Source organism: Prionailurus bengalensis, chromosome E3 (assembly GCF_016509475.1).
Source record: "Prionailurus bengalensis isolate Pbe53 chromosome E3, Fcat_Pben_1.1_paternal_pri, whole genome shotgun sequence".
Classification (NCBI taxonomy): Eukaryota; Metazoa; Chordata; class Mammalia; order Carnivora; family Felidae; genus Prionailurus; species Prionailurus bengalensis.
The window spans coordinates 39,544,330-39,562,867 of record NC_057357.1 but is presented as its reverse complement, the minus strand read 5'-3'; the positions used below and the strand labels follow the sequence as shown (position 1 = coordinate 39,562,867).

General features: G+C 54.3%; 1 protein-coding gene and 1 pseudogene across 5 annotated transcripts in view; one reads left to right on the top strand and one right to left on the bottom strand.

The window, feature by feature from the left end:
* PDPK1 (3-phosphoinositide dependent protein kinase 1) overlaps positions 1 to 18,423 on the top strand; it is an 82,393-nt gene extending 63,970 nt beyond the window's left edge. For all 5 annotated transcript variants that reach the window (XM_043560871.1, XM_043560870.1, XM_043560867.1 and 2 more), the window contains exons 11-14: positions 2,514 to 2,731; positions 11,319 to 11,376; positions 12,229 to 12,381; positions 12,689 to 18,423. In XM_043560871.1, coding sequence (XP_043416806.1) covers positions 2,514 to 2,731; positions 11,319 to 11,376; positions 12,229 to 12,381; positions 12,689 to 12,805 — 546 coding nt within the window. In that variant the 3' untranslated portion in view covers positions 12,806 to 18,423. The remainder of the gene's footprint in view (positions 1 to 2,513; positions 2,732 to 11,318; positions 11,377 to 12,228; positions 12,382 to 12,688) is intronic.
* Positions 5,912 to 9,117, bottom strand: LOC122472045 (annotated as a pseudogene).
* Positions 18,424 to 18,538: the final 115 nt, after the last annotated feature.

Genomic DNA, 18,538 nt, shown 5'->3' with positions numbered 1-18,538 from the left:
TCTCACCGATCATCCATTCTCATTGTTTAGCTTCTGTTGTTGTGGCTTATCCTAACCAGTGACCACATATCGAGTTCTCCTTTATTTGATTGGCGGACTCTAGATTTTATCTAAAAGTCACCCAGAGCTTAGTCAAAGGTACTACTTGTATCATCTCTCAGAGACTGAATTTCTTCTGTCTCTTACTGTTGTAAATAAAACCTCACCCTTTTGTTATCCTCAAGTATCCTTTGTGCCCAGACTTGAGGGGAGCCAGCTGTGGGAAGCTCTCTAAGGTGGCCTCAGCTGTCCGCAGGCTCCATGTGTGCAGACTGCAGGGGACTCAGCCCCAGGACTCTGCCCCTGGCCTGACGTCTTGCCCGAACCATGGCCGGTCGGGGTGGGTTGGGGTCTCCAGTGCCTTTGGCAGGGGTGTCCCAGGGAAGCGGTGTGCCCTCCCCACCAGCTCTGAAGCAGCTGTACGTGCCGTGACTGGCTCAGATCTCAGTGCCTGGGGTGCTCCGCTTTCTGGAGCTGTGTGTGCGCACACCCTGGAGTGTCCTGTGCACGCCCTCTGCTGTTTCATCGCATTCACTGTGTTGAGAGCCCTGGCTTCTCGGTACTCGAGTGTTACCATCTTAAAACCAGCTCCGTTTGTTAATGGCTTACTTTTTGTTAAGTGGCTCATCCTCTGCTTTAAAAGCTGCCTTGGAAGGGGTTCAGGCAGCGCTCGCTATGCTAGACTTGCCATTTGGACAGTTAAGTGAGCCTGGAAAAAGACTTAAGCCTGGAAAGATACCAGGTACAGGAGGGGGCCTTCCCTTTCTGCGGGTGTTGACAGCCTCTCGGGGGCAAGTTTTCCCTCGAGGGGCTCCGAGAGAGTCTGGGGTCCTTTTCAGCAGTGAGGGGGCTTCCATCTGGGGGTGAGTAGCAGGGAATGGTCTCTGCTCAGGGAGGGAAGAAGCAGGCACTCGGTTCTCTTGCGTGTCCCTAACCCCCTGGGGTGCTAACGGTAGTGCTGGCGGTTAGGCTCTGGAGTGAGCGTGCCGGGTGTGGTGCCCCTGGAGAAGTGCTCTGGGCCGGACCAGCCGGGGCAGTTTCCTTACTGTGCACAGCCCAGTGGCACCCCTTGTCACACATTCTTTCTGGGCCTGTGTTTTGTGCTGTGGGTTGTCGTAGGCCTGCTGAGGAGAGAAGAGCAGAGAGCTGAGATACGGCATCTGGAGCTTTCCACGGGGAGCAGTGCAGTGCAGTGCAGCCCCCCAGACAGGAATCACCCACACAGCGACGGTGGTGATGGGAAGCCTACAGCTCTGTGACAAGACTAGAGGGGCTGCTGCGTTCGAAGGACTTAGAGGACCGGTTCTGATGTGGTGCTAGCTAGTAGGATGTGGCCTTGGGGGAGGTCTGAGCCTCAGTTTTCCTGTTTCAGAAGTGGAGTTGATGGAGGCAGCCGTCTCACTGGCCTTGCAGCCCCCTGAGACACCTGGGGTGGCTCACGGAAGCCTGTATAAACTTTGGAATGTTAAGCAGAGGCGGTCTTGGGCTGGGCAGTTCCTCACAGAGCAGAAGCAGAGAATGTGCCAGAAGAAGACCTTAAGTGAAGGGCTATGGGAGTGTCCCGGTGTCACTCCCAGCCAGGAGCCGGTACGGTGGGACTGAGACTGCTGTTTGTGCCATGTGAGCCCTAGGGAGAAGGCTGCTTGGGCAGCAAGGCTGCAGGGTCTGCACGAGGGGGCCTGGCTCTGAGGCCCAGCTCTGTGGGGGGCAGCCGGGTCCTTTCTGGAGGCACCGGGAAGATACGCTGACTCTTAGCCATTGGCAGTGGCTTTTTTCCCCCTCGTACTTGGCTGCGGTGGGGTCCGGGCGTGGGGCCTGCAGCTGTGGGGAGAAGGCTGCCCAGGGTGACCTCTCTTCCCAGGTCTTCGCTAGGGGTTCTCTGGCCCTGTCACTGGCCCCAGGGGCATGTGGGTGTGCAGGCTGTGCCTGGTCGGCACATTTGTGAGTACATCCGTTTTTGTGTCCCCACCGGTTTGTGGCTTTGTCCAGAGTGGCAGACAACTTTGTATCAAGCTTAATGAATATTTGCTGCAGTTAAAAGGAATTTTTTTTAAAAAATGAGCACAGTCGAGTTGAATTGAATCGAGTCAAATTGAATACAGTGACAACCACAGACTCAGCAACGTAGAGCCACGGGGCCAAAGGAGGAGGGCTCGTGAGCTCACAAGAGGGTGCCCCCAGGTGGCCACCCGTCCCTCCTCCTAGCCCCTCTGGTCAGGGCAGCACGGGCCTTGCAGAGGTCAGCAGGCCCCAGGCCTTGGGTCTCCCCTCCCTGGGTTCGGAGGCTGGGGGTTAGGTTCGCCCGTCGGGAGCAAGACCAGACCTGGCAGCCTCCGGCCCCGCCCACTTCCGTGGCGGCCGGCCAGCGCAGGAGGACTCGGAGCTGCCGCGGGGGCCTCCGGGCCTCCAGGGTGTGGGCTGCGGGCCCAAGGGGAGTGGTGCACGGCTGTCACTCTCCCCTCCTCTCTCTGCAGTATGACAACCTCCTGAGCCAGTTTGGCTGCATGCAAGTGTCCACGTCCTCGTCGTCACACTGCCTGCCCGCCTTGGACGCAGGCCTGCCGCCAGCGGCGGGCAGCAACATCGAGCAGTACATCCATGACCTGGACACTAACTCTTTTGAGCTGGACCTCCAGTTTTCCCAAGACGAGAAGAGGCTCCTGCTGGAGAAGCAGGCCAGCGGCAATCCTTGGTAAGAGCTCGCAGGTGTAAGCCGCGCTCCACTGACCGGTGCGGGGCACCCGGCCTTCGTCGCCGCTGCCTGCCGAGGCCCCCACCGCCTCACACCTCCCTCGCTGCCTTGCGTGCTCTGCAAACGAGGGCCCTCAAAGGGTCCAGCTTGAAACGGGTGTTTGGAGGTGTCGGGCCCGGGGATGAGTGGGTTTCAGCCTGTCGGGGCTGTAGCCCTTGGGGTTGAGCGGGCAGTCCTGCCGTTGCCCGTGATCCGATGCTGTGGATTCGTGGCAGACTGGATGACCACCGCCCCCTGGTGAGGCGTGTGGGACCTTCCAGAGTTTTAGCTATTGCAGATCGTCATTCGCGTGTAGCTTTTCCCACGTGCCTGGGTATTTCTTAAAAGAGGAGCCCTGGGATGGCAGATGGGGTGGCGGTGTGCACATGCGTTGTGTCCACAGTGCCCAGAACCCCCGTTTCCCAGCTCTCTTGCCTCGCCTTACGCATTTGATGCTCTAAAAGTGGGCTCATGGGAACTTGCACTTGTATTGTTACTGAGGCAATCATCATCTGTGTTCGTTGGTCATTTGTATTTATTTTTTGAGGTATTGTATGTCCTTTAGCTGTTTTTCTTCTTGTACGTTTTCCATCTTTTTGAAATTGACTTCTGACAGCCATAGACATGAAGAATATTTTTGTTGCCTGTTTTGCACACATTTTTCAGTTATCTTTGCATTATCTTTTCCAGTTACGTTGTGTGTATTTTTGAATAGAAGTTACAAATTCTTACAAAGTCACATGTGTCTGTTTTCATTTTGTTTTCCACCTTAGTCATGTTGAGAAGAGTGTCTGTACCCTGACATTTTCTTGATGTGTTTTTATGGTTTCACCTTTCACTTGGGCAGAGGGGAGTCCACCTTGGGGATGGGGTGGGGAGATGTGTAGGGGTAGGAGTGGGGATGGAGGGAGAAGGTGGGCGATCAGAGGGCTGGGCTGGGCCAGAGTGTGGAGGAGTGAGAAGGCAGGGCCCAGAGGGGAGCGCGTGGTGAAGCTGGGATTTTGTACCATTAGAAATTATCGTTTCTAGAAAAAGTGACGGTGATGTTGGCAAACTGGAATACTCTACACTTCTCTGGAGTTTGTCTTTTCTCAGGTGGTATCGCTTAGGAGTGTGTGCCGAGCAGGGAGGAAGGGGCTTTGGTCCAAGCAGTGTGAGCACTGCCGGGCCGCGCACTCTCTGCACGCCTTCATGCCGGCTTGTGCGGGAGCATCAGCATCCTGGGCCGTTCGTGCTGGGGTCCCTGACGAGGGCTCGCTCTGTTGCAGGCGCGGGGTTACTCCCCAGAAAACCGTGTGTCTTTGCCTCTGGCGTTTCCTGCGGCTCTTCTGTCCAGGTTCTGGGCCCTGCCGAGGCCTCTTGCCGTGCCTCTCTTTGTTCCGGCTTCTCTTCCCTTTTCTCCAGGTTCAGGCCTATTTGGAACCTGGTGATGGCAGGAGCTTTGAGGCACCCTTTATTTGGCCAGCGCGAGATCTGTCAAAAACACTTCGTTCTTAGGAACCGTGGCTCCCGGTGTAGGTCGCGCAGGGCGTACCGCTAATTGTGTGATACCGCTGAGATGGTGTGTGCTCTCTCCTTCCCGTTCTCTGTGAGCGGGCATTGCACTTCTTCAGGGGCCCCACGCTGTACGGTGACGTGGGTTTTGGACTGTGTGCTTGTTTTGTATTTTCTGAAGAAGTAGCTTTACAGTAGAAGTAGGTGCAGTTTTAGAAATTTAGTGAATTCTCAGTATTTCTACTGCGCTCTTAGTGGCTGTCTTCAGTTACACCTGCTGTCATTACTGTAACTCCGTGCCATCCAGTAAATCCTTGCTGTGAAATTGTGAAGTTTTCCTTGTGCCTACACAGACACCCGACAGGATCTGAGTACACTTGGCTGACTTTTTTTGCAATAAAATTTTAAAATTTGTGAAAAACATTTCTGAATTTTATCTGAAACTATTCTTTTTCCATATTTAAATTTTAATGTTTATTTTATTTTTGAGAAAGAGAGACCGAGCACGAGCTGGAGGAAGGGCAGAGAGGGAGACACAGAATCCAAAGCAGGCTTCAGGCTCTGAGCCGTCAGCCCAGAGCCCGATGTGGGGCTCGAACTCACAAACCGTAAGATCGTGACCTAAGCCGAGTCAGATGCTTAGCTCACTGAGCCATCAGGGCGCTCCTGAAACTATTATTTTAGATTCGGATGATGTAGTCTAAAATAAAAGGACGTTTATCACCTGTCTTCCACATTTAAGTAGGAATCATCGCCTCAAAAAGGGAGATGATCTGCTTTCTTGATCCATAGCAGCCCCACCTACGTCTGAAGGGACTGAAGAGGAGGCCCTGCCTATGAGAGAGGGAGCGGGCCGCCCGCGGAACCTGGGCCGGACTGCAGGAGCTACCGCATACCCACGGGTGTCAGTACCTTCCGGGTCGTGTCTCTGAGCAGAATGTTTGGCATCCTGTCCTGGCGCCAGTGAGGCTGCAGCCTCCGAGGCCCCTCATTCGGAGTTTTAACAGTAAAGGAATTTTGTGTTGTAATTGTACACAAGGAGCTCTTTCAGTGCCACACATTAATAAAAAGCCACTGTGTTGGGGTGCCTGGCTGGCCCAGTCGGTTGAGCGTCCGACTTCGGCTCAGGTCATGATCTCACGGTCCGTGAGTTTGAGCCCCGCGTCGGGTTCTGTGTTGACAGCTCAGAGCCTGGAGCCTGTTTCAGATTCTGCGTCTCCGCCTCTCTCTGACCCTCCCCCATTCATGCTCTGTCTCTCTCTCTCAAAAACACATAAACATTAAAAAAAAAAAAAAGCCACTGTGGCATCTTACAGAGAAGTCACGTTGTCCAGGCTGGAGAAGTGCATGTATGTGAAAGCTCAGAGACCAACGAGCGTTGGGCCGTGGCTGCTACTGGGTGACAGGTAAAGAGGCTTGGTGCCGCCACAGGCCGTGGCGCGGCGGCTCGCTGGGTTAAAGAGATGGCTGCATCCCTCCCGGCGAGTTGTACTTTTGCCTCACATGTGGATGAATCCCCAGATACTGCTTGTATTGCAAGCATTAAGCCAAGCGTTGGCTTTGAGTCTGTGAGCCCAGATTCGCATATTTAGGAAGAGAAAAGCAAACTGTGATCCTTGCACATGGATGAAAACTAGACGCTCGCAGTTAAATCCCACCGTCGTGTTGAATCTCTACGGCTTGGAAGCTGAAGTCCCACAGATTCTGCACGTTTCTTGAGCTGAGCACCGCACCATCCTTCAGCTCCTTATTGATAACACTGGTTAATCCCCCAGCATTCAGGACACAGGGAAGACTCAGGAAGACTCCCTCGTCAGTGCCACACGTGCCCCTCACCGCCGTCGACACCAGAGGAGTCCTGGATAGATTTTCAGCATGGATTCAGTGAGATCTGCCACGCCAATCCAGTAACGCGGTTTGTGTCCTTTTAGCTCGAAGACTTTGTAGACACCCTCAACCGCCATCCTAGGAGGTCTCTTCCAGTTTTCACCGTCATTGTCTGCTCCCATTTCTGGATTCGGTTCCCAGAGAGAAAAGTCTGCCACGTTCACCCCACACAGCCACACGAAGAGTTGCCACATTCTCCCAGAATCCATCCGTGGCTGCTGCTGGGATGAAGGCCAGGTTTTCAGTTGGAAGATAGCAAAATCTCACGGAATCCAGATTACACCCACTTCCCGTCAAACGGTGTCCGGGTGGACCGCTTAGTTTCCAGGTCACGTAGGAGAATATCCACTGGGTTGGAAACCACAATCACGACACAGCTTGACTATAGGTGGAACGGTGGATTTGAAGGCGCTCACGCTCCTCTGGCCTAGACCGAGCCATCCCTCTCCCTCCTGCTGACAGACCCCTGCAGCCACCACCGCAGGCCCGGTCTCGGTGACCAGAGTCTTCTGTCGGCCACAGTCTCAGGTGTGTGAAGGAAGAAGCTCCCGCGTGGCAGACCCAGCGTTTCTCCTTTGAGTTCATCTTCCGAAACATCCCGACCAGGGCAAGTTGGTCAGCGAGAGACTCTCCCAGAGTGTTGACGGCACAGGCCGCTCCAACTTGGGCCACGTCCGCTGCCGTGATCTTACCGGTGGTGGTCCGGTTGCCCCCAGCGCCACCGCCGTGGCAGCGGAGAGACAGCCAGAAGAGCCGCGCAGAGGCGGCCGAGTCGGCGGCGTGCGTCGTGTCTTTCCGCGGGCGCAGGAGCTGCCCGGAGTGCCTCTTGTGACTCTTACTGTCTGTCCTGGAACAAACGCGTCGACAGGTGTGCCGTGGTGCAGAGGCAGCGGTGGGTGAGACCACGGGTGCCAGGTCACGAATCCAGGCCGTGGCACCTAGCCGTGCGCAAGCACCTGGGCTCTCTACGGCCAGCACGCGCTCATGGCGAGGGAAGAACCCCTCCTCACTTGTGAGTAGTCATCACCAAACTCTGGTTTTGTTAGTCGTGTGCATAGCGCAGCGGGAAGTGTGCGGGAAACGTCTCTGCCGCCGACCCAGCTGTGAGCCGCCTCAGGCCGAGCCTTTGGCTGTTGGTTGGCGCCGGGAGTCCGACCCCCTCTCGTTCCGTGAAGACCGTTTTCACCACAGAGTTTTACTGGCAAACGATGGCCGTTCCCACTGGGCCGTTTGGCCCTTTTTTCTGGGAGATGAGCGGCATGAGCCTGTCAAGACTGACAGCTGCCAATGTTTGTTACCAGTGATAAAATCGGAATTAGAATTTTGGGAAACGTTATCTGTTTCTGTGAGCTTGCCATCTTCCCAGTGCTTCAAGCCTTTTTTTGAGGAGGTAAGTAGCGATGGTAATATGTTGAATTTGTCAGCACTGAGAAGGTCTCCGTCGTAACCCAGCGAACCACCGTCTTTCAGGTGAGTGCTGTGTGCCGCCGTAAAATCGCGTCAGGGCGGCAGAACCGTTCAGAGTGCCAGGTGCCCCAATGAGCTGCAGGGTCCCAGGGCCCGAAACGCCCATTGCTGGGGACTCCGCTTCCGCACGGCAGCGGACCTGGCAGGAGCCGCACTGGCCGAGCGGAGGCGGAGGCAGGCCGGAGCCCCCCGCTCTCGATGTGAGGCCACGTGCTAACGAGGTTTGTCAAATGTGCAGCAGGCTCATGCTTTGCGTTAATTATCTTCGTTTTGGAAAAAAGTTACTCTTGAATAAAAATGGTGTTTATGTTAGTATGTGATGGGTTTATTTTTGTATCTTACGAATTAAATAAATATTTGAAAATGCTTCTGTCTTAATTTCTCCTACATAAATATCAGTGGCTAAAACCCATATAAAGGACGTCTCTTCGGGATCTTCCGTAAAGTTTGAGGGTGTAAAGGGGTCCCGAGAGCTAATGTTGTAGAGCCAGCTGGCCACGGTCACTTGTTCCTCCGTCACCTGTGTCAAAGCCCAGTGTGGGAGCCTTCCTGAGGCGGTCAGGAGAGCCACGTCGGGGTTCTGGCGGTCCTGCTTGGCTCTCCTGGGTGCGACCGTGCACTGAAATGGCTCAGGCTTGCTTGTGGCCTCAGGCTTGCATCCTTGAAAATGATCTTTTCGGGGTATAGGGGGTGCTGCTGGGCTAGTGTGAGGAGGAGAGAACCGTGGCTGTGGAATCAGGAAGGAGCGTCTTAACCCCATCACCCTTCGAGAAATGAGCGTCCCTGTGTGTGGAGCAGGGCTGCGGTGAAGCCCCGCCTGCCTGCCGACCGCGCTCCGAGAGTCCCGGGCTCTGGGGTGCAGGGGCACGTGCCGCTGGCCAGAGAGGGGAAAGGTGCCTCGTGCAGGAGTTGGGGGTGCCTTTTTGGGGGAGCGGGAATTGACTGTTGGAAGGAAAAAACTCAAAGCGATGCCTTAAGTACTTAAACTTTTCAAAGGAGAGCCCCAGCAGCCTGTTGTAAGCCTGGGTGAGCGTGCTGCGCGACTGGGTTGTGGCACTTGTGCTCGTAATGGAGCTTCGGACCCTCTGCGTCCTGCCTCGGGTTCATTTCAGCGCAGCCACTGGGTCCAGTCAGCCGGCGCCATCTGTCACCCCAGGCCGTGTGGCTCCATGCCTCCTGCTTACACACGTGTGGCAGGGAAGGTGCGTGCTGGTCCGCGCAGTCGGGCGGGCCCCTCCATGGGGTGTGTCCGTGGGGTCCTCACCACGGGGATGAGGAAGGGGCTTCCCTACAGTGCCACGATGTTCTGTGGCTGAGCCGGTGCCGTGACTTCAGTTTCACTGGTGCAGAAACACCATTGGGGTTGTTTGTGCTCCTGCTCCTTGTCTTTCTTTACTTCCTGAGGGCCGGTAGCCGGGAGTAGGCTCACCTCTCAGTACACGATTTCCAGATTGTCGTTTGGCGGGCCTTGAGTTCAGGGCCATAGGCACCGGTGCCATGCGGGAGCGTCCCTTTCCAGAGTTGTCCCGGGGCGCTCGCACACATGCCAGGGCACCCCAGTAGGGCACGCGCGAAGGGGAGCTTTTGGTTTATTTAGGGCTGTTGAGAATGTGGCGAGGTCACTTTCTCTCTCTCGGAATTTCTAGCTTGTGTCCTTTGCTCAGTTTTCTGTTGAAGCTTTGAGCCTTTCCTGCCACTTTGTGCTCTGTGCGGTGCATGTGCTGACCCTGGTTTGCGGAAGGTTTCTCCATCTGGTCTCCTTGTTCACGTTGGTTGGTGTGCATTCAGAGGTGCTTTCTGTGCTCGCCTGGTCCTGGCCGCTACTGACAAAGTAACTCCTCCTTGCAGGCCCTTCCTTCCCTGCTCTTCCCTTGGCAGGAGCTGGATCGCTTTGGGTCTTCTGGTGACCTGGGATCAGAGTTAACTGACCTCGACAAGAATCTTCCCTAGTTTCTCAAGCTCGGGGAAAACCAGAATATTTTATTCTGTCTCATGATGACCCACATGAGGCTGCGAAGATGCCGTGAGGCCATGTCTTTCCTTCTTTCCTGCTCGTCTTCCCTGGTGTCTTGGCGCCCTCAGCCCGGTGCCCTTGCGGCCCGGCTGCCCGGAGGGCTTGGCGGTGGGATCCTTCACAAGCCTGGGCTGAATTTGAGCTCCCCTCCGCACCCAGTGTAATTTAATTCAAGTCTCCCCGTATTATTTGTGGTCCTGAATGTCACATCCAATTGCTCTGTGTTGGGCCTTGTTGACTAGAAGAGGCTTTCTGTTTGATGCGTGTATTTCCGTGCTGCACGAGATCATTATATCTCCTCTTCCAAGTCTTGTTTTTGTTTGTTGGCTTTGTTTTTAAGTACTTTGAGAGGGAGGTACTGCGCTTTTCCTCATAGACCAGTTTTTTCGTTAAAATTTTGTTTAGTTTTACAAATCCACATGCTGCTACGTCCCCTTAGAAGTAGTCTGGGGCCACAGCGGGCTCTGGAGCGGGCGCTGGTGTGGTTGGGTTAGTCTGGGGGCACTTCTCGGGCCCAGTTGAGCCTGGTGGGAGAATACTAGTCTGCCAGCTTGGCTGGCCTCGCACACATACTAGGTGTCCCGTGTGCGCCCCGGCTCAGATACAGAATGGTAAAACTGTCACTGTTTGAAGTAACAGTTGTTTTATGCCTTTTCAAACATAAAACGCTATGTTCTCCAGTAGGTCCCCCAGACCAAGAATTTCCGTAAAGTCACACACAACAGAAACCGGCAACTGTTCACTTTAACCAAAAGAGATAACCTTTCAACATTAACACGACATCTTTGAAACTCCCAGGAGTCAAAGTGAAGCATACTTGCTAATAATTTGTGTTAAGTCAAAGTCATGTTTCTTGCTTTTTTCTCTTCCAAATTCCTGCCGTATTTGGGTTAGGAGTGCTTTGTTACTATGGTAGAAACAGCAGTAAGTTTTTTTTTTTTTTTTTTAAGGTTTCTTTTTTAAGAGAGAGAGCGCGCGCATGTGAGCACACACACGCTCGTGCGCACACTTGAGTGGGAGAGGGGCGGAGAAAGAGAGGGACAAAGGATTCGAAGAAGGCTCTGTGCTGACAGCAGAGAGCCCGATGTGGGGGTCAAACTCAGGAACCGTGAGATCGTGACGTGAGCTGAAGTCGGATGCTTACTTGAGGCCCCTCCCCCCCACCCCCCTAGGCTCCCCTACCAGTAAGATGTTCTCAGACGGAGTCCAGCACTTTAATTTTAGGGATTTGTGATTCTCAGCTACTCGGTGGTTTCTGAGTATCCAGTCGGGGGTCCCAGCTTGGGCAGGGAACACGTGGCCAGCAGTCAGTATCCCGAGGTTGACTCTCAGCAGCCTCCACCCTTCTGGGGGCCTCTGTGTTCGCCTCAGCTTTGTTCACATTAAAGAGGACGTGTGTCACCGTACGGGTCTGCAGCGCTGCCTCGCCGCCACCTGTCTGCTGCTGCGCGAATACCGCTGTGCAAGAGTTAGCAGCAGGCGACCGTGCTGGCAGGAGTGGATGCTGGCCTGCTTGCACGGTGCGTCGCACTTGGGCCTCACGAGTCACCGGAGCGAGTTGGGGCTGTGAGGAGGCTTGAGCAAAGCTCACAGATGCCCTCGGGAAGTTCATTTTGAGCGGAGTTGGGAGAATTTCCGTCCCTGACTCATGGCAAGCGTCTCATTCTTGCTTTCTTCCTTTCATAGGCACCAGTTTGTAGAAAATAACTTGATACTAAAGATGGGTCCGGTAGATAAGCGAAAGGTAAGTCTGACTCCCGCCGCACCACCGGCTGCCTGTCTCCCTGTCTGCTCTTGGTCGTGGCCTGGCCTCCTTCGGTTGCACACGGCGTCCTTGGTCTTGGTTCCCTTTCTCTAAAAGAGCATTTCTAGATTTGACGGCTAAGGAAGACTCAGCCACTCAGCGGAAGCCGTTTGAAACCACACAGGAAGGCTGTGGTAAAATAGAAATACAACCTCTCGTTTCGGGCTCGGAACCGGGGTTTTCATATCTTCACGAGTTGTCTATTTTTTTATTAGAATCGTTTTTCCAAGTTGTTATTTATTTGTGACCTTGTTATGGATTAATTAAATGGATTGTGTCAAAAATATCAGACCCCACCAACATTCTCCCATCTGCCGACACGGGCCCTTCTTGAGGTCAGGCTCCCGGTCTCCGTTCCTGGCTGTGCCGGAGACACCGCCCGGTGCGGTGTAGCAGATAGGGGTTCCGTCAGGAACACGGGGCCTTGCGGTGATGGTGGGCCAGCAGAGTCGGCTCGGCTTCGCCTGCCCGTGCTGCCGCTGCCCCTGCCCCGTGTGGCAGCCACGGGGGGGCTTGGGGGGGTGGGGGCGGCACGCCCAGTGAGGATGTTGGGATCCAGCTCCAGAAGGCCAGGCAGGCTGGGCACTCAATTCCTCCTGCGCCTGTGTGACACGAGAGGCCGATCCGTGGTGGGGAGGCTGTGTCTTGAGTGCGTGGGCGGGTGGTGGGCAATGGGCCCGGTGCCCGGAGCTGCTTTGACGGCCTGGCCTCGGGGGCAGCGGTATGTGCCACCTCCTCCCTGAGGTGTCACTGCGGGGCCCTGACAAGCAGCCTCTTTTCGTTTTGCATCAGGGCTTGTTTGCACGACGACGACAGCTCCTGCTCACAGAAGGGCCACACTTGTATTATGTGGATCCTGTCAACAAAGTCCTGAAGGGCGAAATTCCGTGGTCACAAGAACTCCGACCAGAGGCGAAGAACTTTAAAACCTTCTTTGTCCACACGGTGAGTTTGTCTCTCCGGGTTCTCCTTTGAGGGGCTGGTGTTTCTCCCTTTCCTGTGTCCCGGGGACCCCATGTTCTCGGCTCAGCCCTGAGCTGGGCCAGCTTGTCTTTCTAAGGGGTCTGTGACCCTTCCTGCAGAGGTGAGGGCTGCACATATGGGAAGGAAAACCCCACATGCTCGCGTGCTTCCACCGGCATTGGCCATGGCTGTAGCTTGACGACAGCCTCCTGGTCTCTCTCACGACAGGTCGAGGTGCTGGTCTTGGCGGGATTCCCTCGGGTTCATTAAATCGGTTTTGTCTCCACAGCCGAACAGGACGTATTACCTGATGGACCCGAGTGGGAATGCTCACAAATGGTGCAAAAAGATCCAGGAAGTGTGGAGACACAGGTACCAGAGCCACCCGGATGCCGCCGTGCAGTGACACGTCCGAGGCTGCTGCCCTCGCTGCCAGGACACGTGCCCCAGCGCGGCTCGCCGCCATCGGGACGCTTCCAGACCACCTGCCAGCCATCTCAAGGGGGACGCAGACGGCGGAACCTTGCAGCTTTTTTATTTAAAAGAAAAGAAGAAAAAAATACCCAACCACACAAAGAACAAAACCAATAACGAAAAGGAATTCAGGGTCGCTTTGCTTGCTCTCTGTGCTCTGTGGAGGCTCCCCAAGCTCTCCTCGCCACGGGGACCCGGCACCGTGCACGTCCGCCTGATTCCCTCCCGGGCGAGTGGAACAGACTCGAGTCACCAGCTCTGCACCACACGCCCTGGTCACCTGTGGCCGAGGGGATGGGGTGTGTGTCTGGGCTCTTTCCGCCCCGAGGCTGTCGCAGAACCCTTTCGGCAGGGAGCCATATACCCTCCGCCGGGAGTTGGCCTTGGTCTCTGCGGGCTGGGAGTGTTCTTGGCTTTGGTCCGCGTGCTCCCTTTCTTACGTCCCTACTTGATGCCCCCTGTGCCCCAGCAGGGCCCCTTGCTTGCCTTCTCACGCAGCTCTGGCTGTGAGATTTCTGTGGCTGTGAGTGCTCGCTCTGTGGGCTGCGTGTGGCGGGCAGGCTCCAGGTGGTGAGACGTGGCCCGGGCCGTCGGGGTGAGATGCTGAGGTTGGAGGGTGCCAGCGGGGTGTTCCGACCGAACAGCCTTCCAGGCGGTGTGGCCCTGTGGGGCTGGAAACCAGGCCGGTGCCCAGAAAGAGCACTGGCAGAAGTGGGCACCCGGCCGCACCCGGAGTTAGTGCTCCGTCCTGCTCCGTGTGAGGCCAGGGTGGCAGGGCAGATGTAGGGAGGCACCGCTCGGTGAGCTCCTCCTGAGAGTTTTTTCAGAGGGCGAGCTTTGCAGGCCTCCCCCTGGTCGGTTCGGTAGGGCCGAGAGACTCCGGGCGCCAGCAGGCTCCCGGCTGCCACATGCACCCTTTCCGTCGCGATCGAACGTTCTCCTGGCGAAACTCTGAGCGCTTGCACATCTCGGTGGCGAGGGTCTAAAAGCCGCCTCGTGCTGCCAGGTCATCTGGTCCCCATCAAGATGTGGACCTTGCCTGGAAGAAAACGTTCGCCTTGCACGAGGGGTAGGAACGCCACACTGGGGCCTAGCATACCGCCTGCTCGCTCCCTGGTTTCAGGCTTCTTCCTTGTGTTCCTTAGAGGCAGCAGGAAGCTGTATGCCATGGGGGGGGGGGGGGGTCCAGGATTTACCGGTCCTTTGATTTTCTTTGCTGCCAGTCCCTGGGCAGAGAATGCCTGTTGGCCTGGTGGTCACTGCTCTGCATTTCTCTCCCTGCTCAGGTTGTCCCTGGAGGGCGATCCTCAGTCCCCTGTCGGAGAGGGGGAGGCCCCTCTGCTTGCAGGCTGCTCACAGACACACCTCTGTCCCCAGGGGATGAAGGTGTCCTTAAGGCTTTTAGGAAGGCACCAGCGGAAGGCTCCCGTGGAAAAGATCCACCACCGTCCCCCGCTGCCCATTTCCCCCTCGACCCTCCGCCTGTCTGGAGCAAAAACATCTGCTGCCCTGTGTTGACAAGCAGTCCAAATCCAGAGAAAAGAGGTTCTTCTCAAACTGGTTAGCCTGGGAGGAGTGCGTGGCTGCGGCGGTCCCGCCTCAGGGCAGCGCAGGAGGCGGGGGCGGGTGGTGGTTGGGAGCAGAGACGCTGCCAGGTTTGCCGATGGCTTCCCCCCCTGGCTGCGTGTGCTGCTCTGCACTAGAGCCGAGCCTTATGTGAGCAAGCAAGTGCGCGTGTGCCTAGGTGGGTGGCAAGGTGTTGGGCGTGCTTGCCCTTGGGGTACCGCAGGGAGCAGGACCCTGCTCTGGGCTGGAGTCGTAGGTCAACCTGTCGTCCTCTTTCTTGCTTGTGAAAAAGCTTACCTGTGTTCACCTGCTTTTGAGAAAGTCCGTCTCGCTTGGCCCTTTCAGGAAGTCCGTTTGCAGCTTTTCCCCCATATCGATAACTTAACTGTCAGCACACCGCTTCTGTGGCTGTGCCGTTAAGAGAGTTAGGGGCCTGCTCCTGCACAGCATCCTGGGATCTGGTTACAGGGACCCGAGCAGAGCCGGTATCGGGCTTTCCCAAGAGCACTCAGCTGGGCCGCTCTGGGAGAGACGCATCGGCCGTTGCCTTCTTCTCCCTGGTTGGCGCCACTACCTCCCGGGCTAACCCCTCAAGCTCCATCTTAACCTCCAAAACCAGAGAACGAGGGGTTCGGGGTCGAGCTCGCAGCTGACAGAGTTGAAGTGACTGCCCTTGCCTGAGCCAGTGACAGCTGAGCCCTTCCCTGTAGGCTACGTTTCTCCTCTCACTCAGAGCCTTCTTCTCCCCCCCCCCCCTTTTTTAAGGCCTATACTTCCTCTTTTCCTACCCTGTGCTTACTCGTGTTAGCTTTAGTTTTATCCAGCTTGTCCTTAGAGCTCCTGTCCCGGCATGCAGGTGCCTTACATTCTAAGATGTGGACGTAACTGTTAGTCTAGTACGTACACAGACATACACGGAAATGCAAATGATGTACCTAAGGCGAGAAAGAAAATGCCCTGTGTGATGGATCCAGGAGCCGTGTGTCCCGCTGCGAGAGGGCAAGGGGAAGTGTAAGTGCCAAACCGAAGAGCCGCCAAGCAGAGCCCGCCCTGCCCGCACCGTGTGGCCTCGCTGGCATGGAGGGGAGGGAGCGGGGCTGTGGTCTGCGTGGGCTCGTACAGCCCGCTGTCCTTGTCCCTCTCTGGGCACTCCAGGAAGCCAGGTTTGGGTGCACTTGTCTCTTGCCCTCTTTGTGTGGACCTCACCAGGAGAGCGGGTGGTGGGTGGTGGTAGCCTGCAGCCCCGTCGGGTGCACAGAGCCCCCACCTGGTGAATGGCACGGCATTGCACCTGCGCTTCTGAACCTTGGCTCTCAGGAGTTTGTTGCAGACCTGCTCGGGAAAGATGCCTGTCACGGTCACGCCAGAGCTCACGGCACCCGCACCTGCTCCGGCCCCCGGAGGCCACGCTGTGGTATTTGTGGCCCATACGCGCCCAGGGCCGCGTGTTGTCACAGGGGCTCCAGGTGATTCTATACTTTATTAAAACATTTGTTTTCTGGAAAAAAAAAAAAAAAAATCAACCGTAGGCTTACCAACCCAGAAAAGACCACTGTGAACGTTCTGGTATATAGCCCACCTTCTCCCCTCCCCCCATGCACACATTTGTTTTCTTTTTAAACTAAACTGGGAACATAAAACACTGTTCTGCATTCAGCTTTTTTCACTTGATAATTTATCTTAAGCATTTCTCCATGTCATGAGCAATGATTAAAAAAACATTGTTTTCAGTGATTGTAGAGCTTAATGTTATAAATTTTATCATAATTTATCTAACCATTTCCCTGTTGTAAAACACTTAGATGGTTTTTGGTTTTTCACTATTTAAATAATGCTGTGATGAATATCTTCCTAAATCTTTGATTTTGACTCTGACCTCCCCCTTCCCCCCCATTCCTAGAAGTCATGTTTTTGGGTTAAGGAGTTTGTTTTAAAGGTGGTTTTTTAGTCCTTCCTCTGTCTTCGTCTGATGCTTAGATGCTCAGAGTTCAGTGCAGAGCCTCCTCGGTTGTGTCCTGAGGATTCTGATCAAATCAGTTTCTGGTAAGGGGTGTGTTCCGTAGAATGTTTTAATAAGACTGCTCTTTTCTTTTTTTATAATGCTAAAATGACATCCTTATTTAGGACCATTTGTGGCAGATTTTTTCAAAAGCTAATTTCCTTATTTTCCTTGAAGACTCTGGTTATGCTTGCATGTTAGTTACCGTCCCGTCCCCGCTGCTGCGGCTGTCCAGTGCTCCGTGATCTCGTCAGAAGCTCGCGCTTTGTGTCCACAATGGTACTGAATGTGCATCTGCACAGTCAGCTGAGGGAAAAGTGTTGAACTGACCTTGCCACGTGCTTACTGGATGATTTGTAGTCAAGTTCGTACACTCAGTACATTGGGCCGTTCGGAATCAGTAAAAGAGCAAATTCTCTACTTGAAGGAGACCACGTAGACAGTTGGGTTTTGCAGAAATCTCATTGCCCTCATTCTCTCCAAACGGTGGGACTCAGTAAGAAGGTCTTAGCGGTTCAGTAGCGTGCAGTGGCTAGGCCTTTTCACTGTGGAATGTGATTGTCCTGGCCGACATGGTTTAAGGACCTCTCACACTGTTTCGGGTTGTCTGCTGGTCATCGAGTCCACACCACCCAATTTGGTTTCATTCTTGATTTCTCCACTTTAGTTTGGGGTCCACTGATTCTGAGGAGAGGTGCATGAGAGATTTTTTAGGTGCCATGGTCAGTGCTGCTCGAGTCCGCCAGAGATTATGGCTGGATTGTGCAGAATGAGATTCCCTGCCCTCCTCTGACACCCCAAGTCCCCTGTGCCCTGGCCGGTCCACAGACTGGGTGCTCACCGCCCGGTCCGCGGAGGCTGCGGCTGCCGTGAAGAGGTGTAGCGTATGGTGAGGGCACTGTTCTCGGAGATGTTGCCATATAGGTCTTTCCACATTGTTTCATCTCGCCCAGAGCTAAAGTGAACTGATGGGGACTCATGTAGCCCTTCCCTCTCAGGCAGCCTCTGTGACGGGTGCCTTAAATCAGGGCGGGAGTCACTCCCAGAGCCTCTGAGGGGCGCAGGCTGCTGGTCCAAGATTGCAGAGTTGTGACTCGGGCTGCCTGTGGAGAACTGGTCTGGGGAAGAAGCTGTTCCGGGAAAGAGCAGTCCTGTCTGTCTGTAGCTGAGACAGCTGTGATGGGCAACTGACCGTGCCTCCACGTATACCTGAATTTTCCACAGAACCCATTTCTTCAAATACGAAGAAACACCAAACTTCATGTACACGGAACTTTTTATAGAAGGCAGACCTTTTTTTGTGTGCGTGATCCATCCTCGTCTAACCCATCTGGCAGAATGACTTACGAAAAGGGGTCATTTTGCTGGTGGAAAGCCTCTTTATCGTTATCAGAAGTTTGATTGGACATTGACAAAAATTTTTGCAGTTTTTAGAGCTGCTGTAGCTGTTCCTTAACACAAAATAGGATGAATCAGTAGTATGTTAGCTGTCTTTCAGGTTGGTGGCAGTCAGTTAGGACATGTATAAAATTCTCTACCTGGTCTGTAGCTGTAACTGTGATGTACAGGCAAAGCAAAAATTTAAAACTTACGAAAACAAATAATGCAATGATATTAGGATATACACTTTTGTATTTTTATTCTTATATAAGGTTATTTGCTGGCTATTGTTGGCCTCTAGTTCAGTCTGTGTTATTTAAAATCTAATATATGAATTATTTGGATTGAATTCATGTTCGGGGCCACGTTGTTGTATGTATTGATGTACAGCCTTGAATGTGAATAATTATTGTAAACTATATTTTACAACTTTTTTTCTGGCTTTATTATATAAATTTTCTATTTGGTCAATGATTTAATCATATAATTTAATGAATCTGTTTCTTCTCTTTTTTTCAAATATTTGTGCTGTAGACGTAGTTACTGGATGATGAATTTTCCACGTATGCTCGGTAGTCTTGTAATAAAAAAGCATGTAGAGTGTAGACGCTCGCTGACGTAACTCTTCTTTGATGGGGGCGCGGGTCCGGCGCGGGCGTGACCAGAATTCCGGGCCCGGAACCCGGCGGCCGCACGCCGCACGCGCGGGGCGGAGGCCGG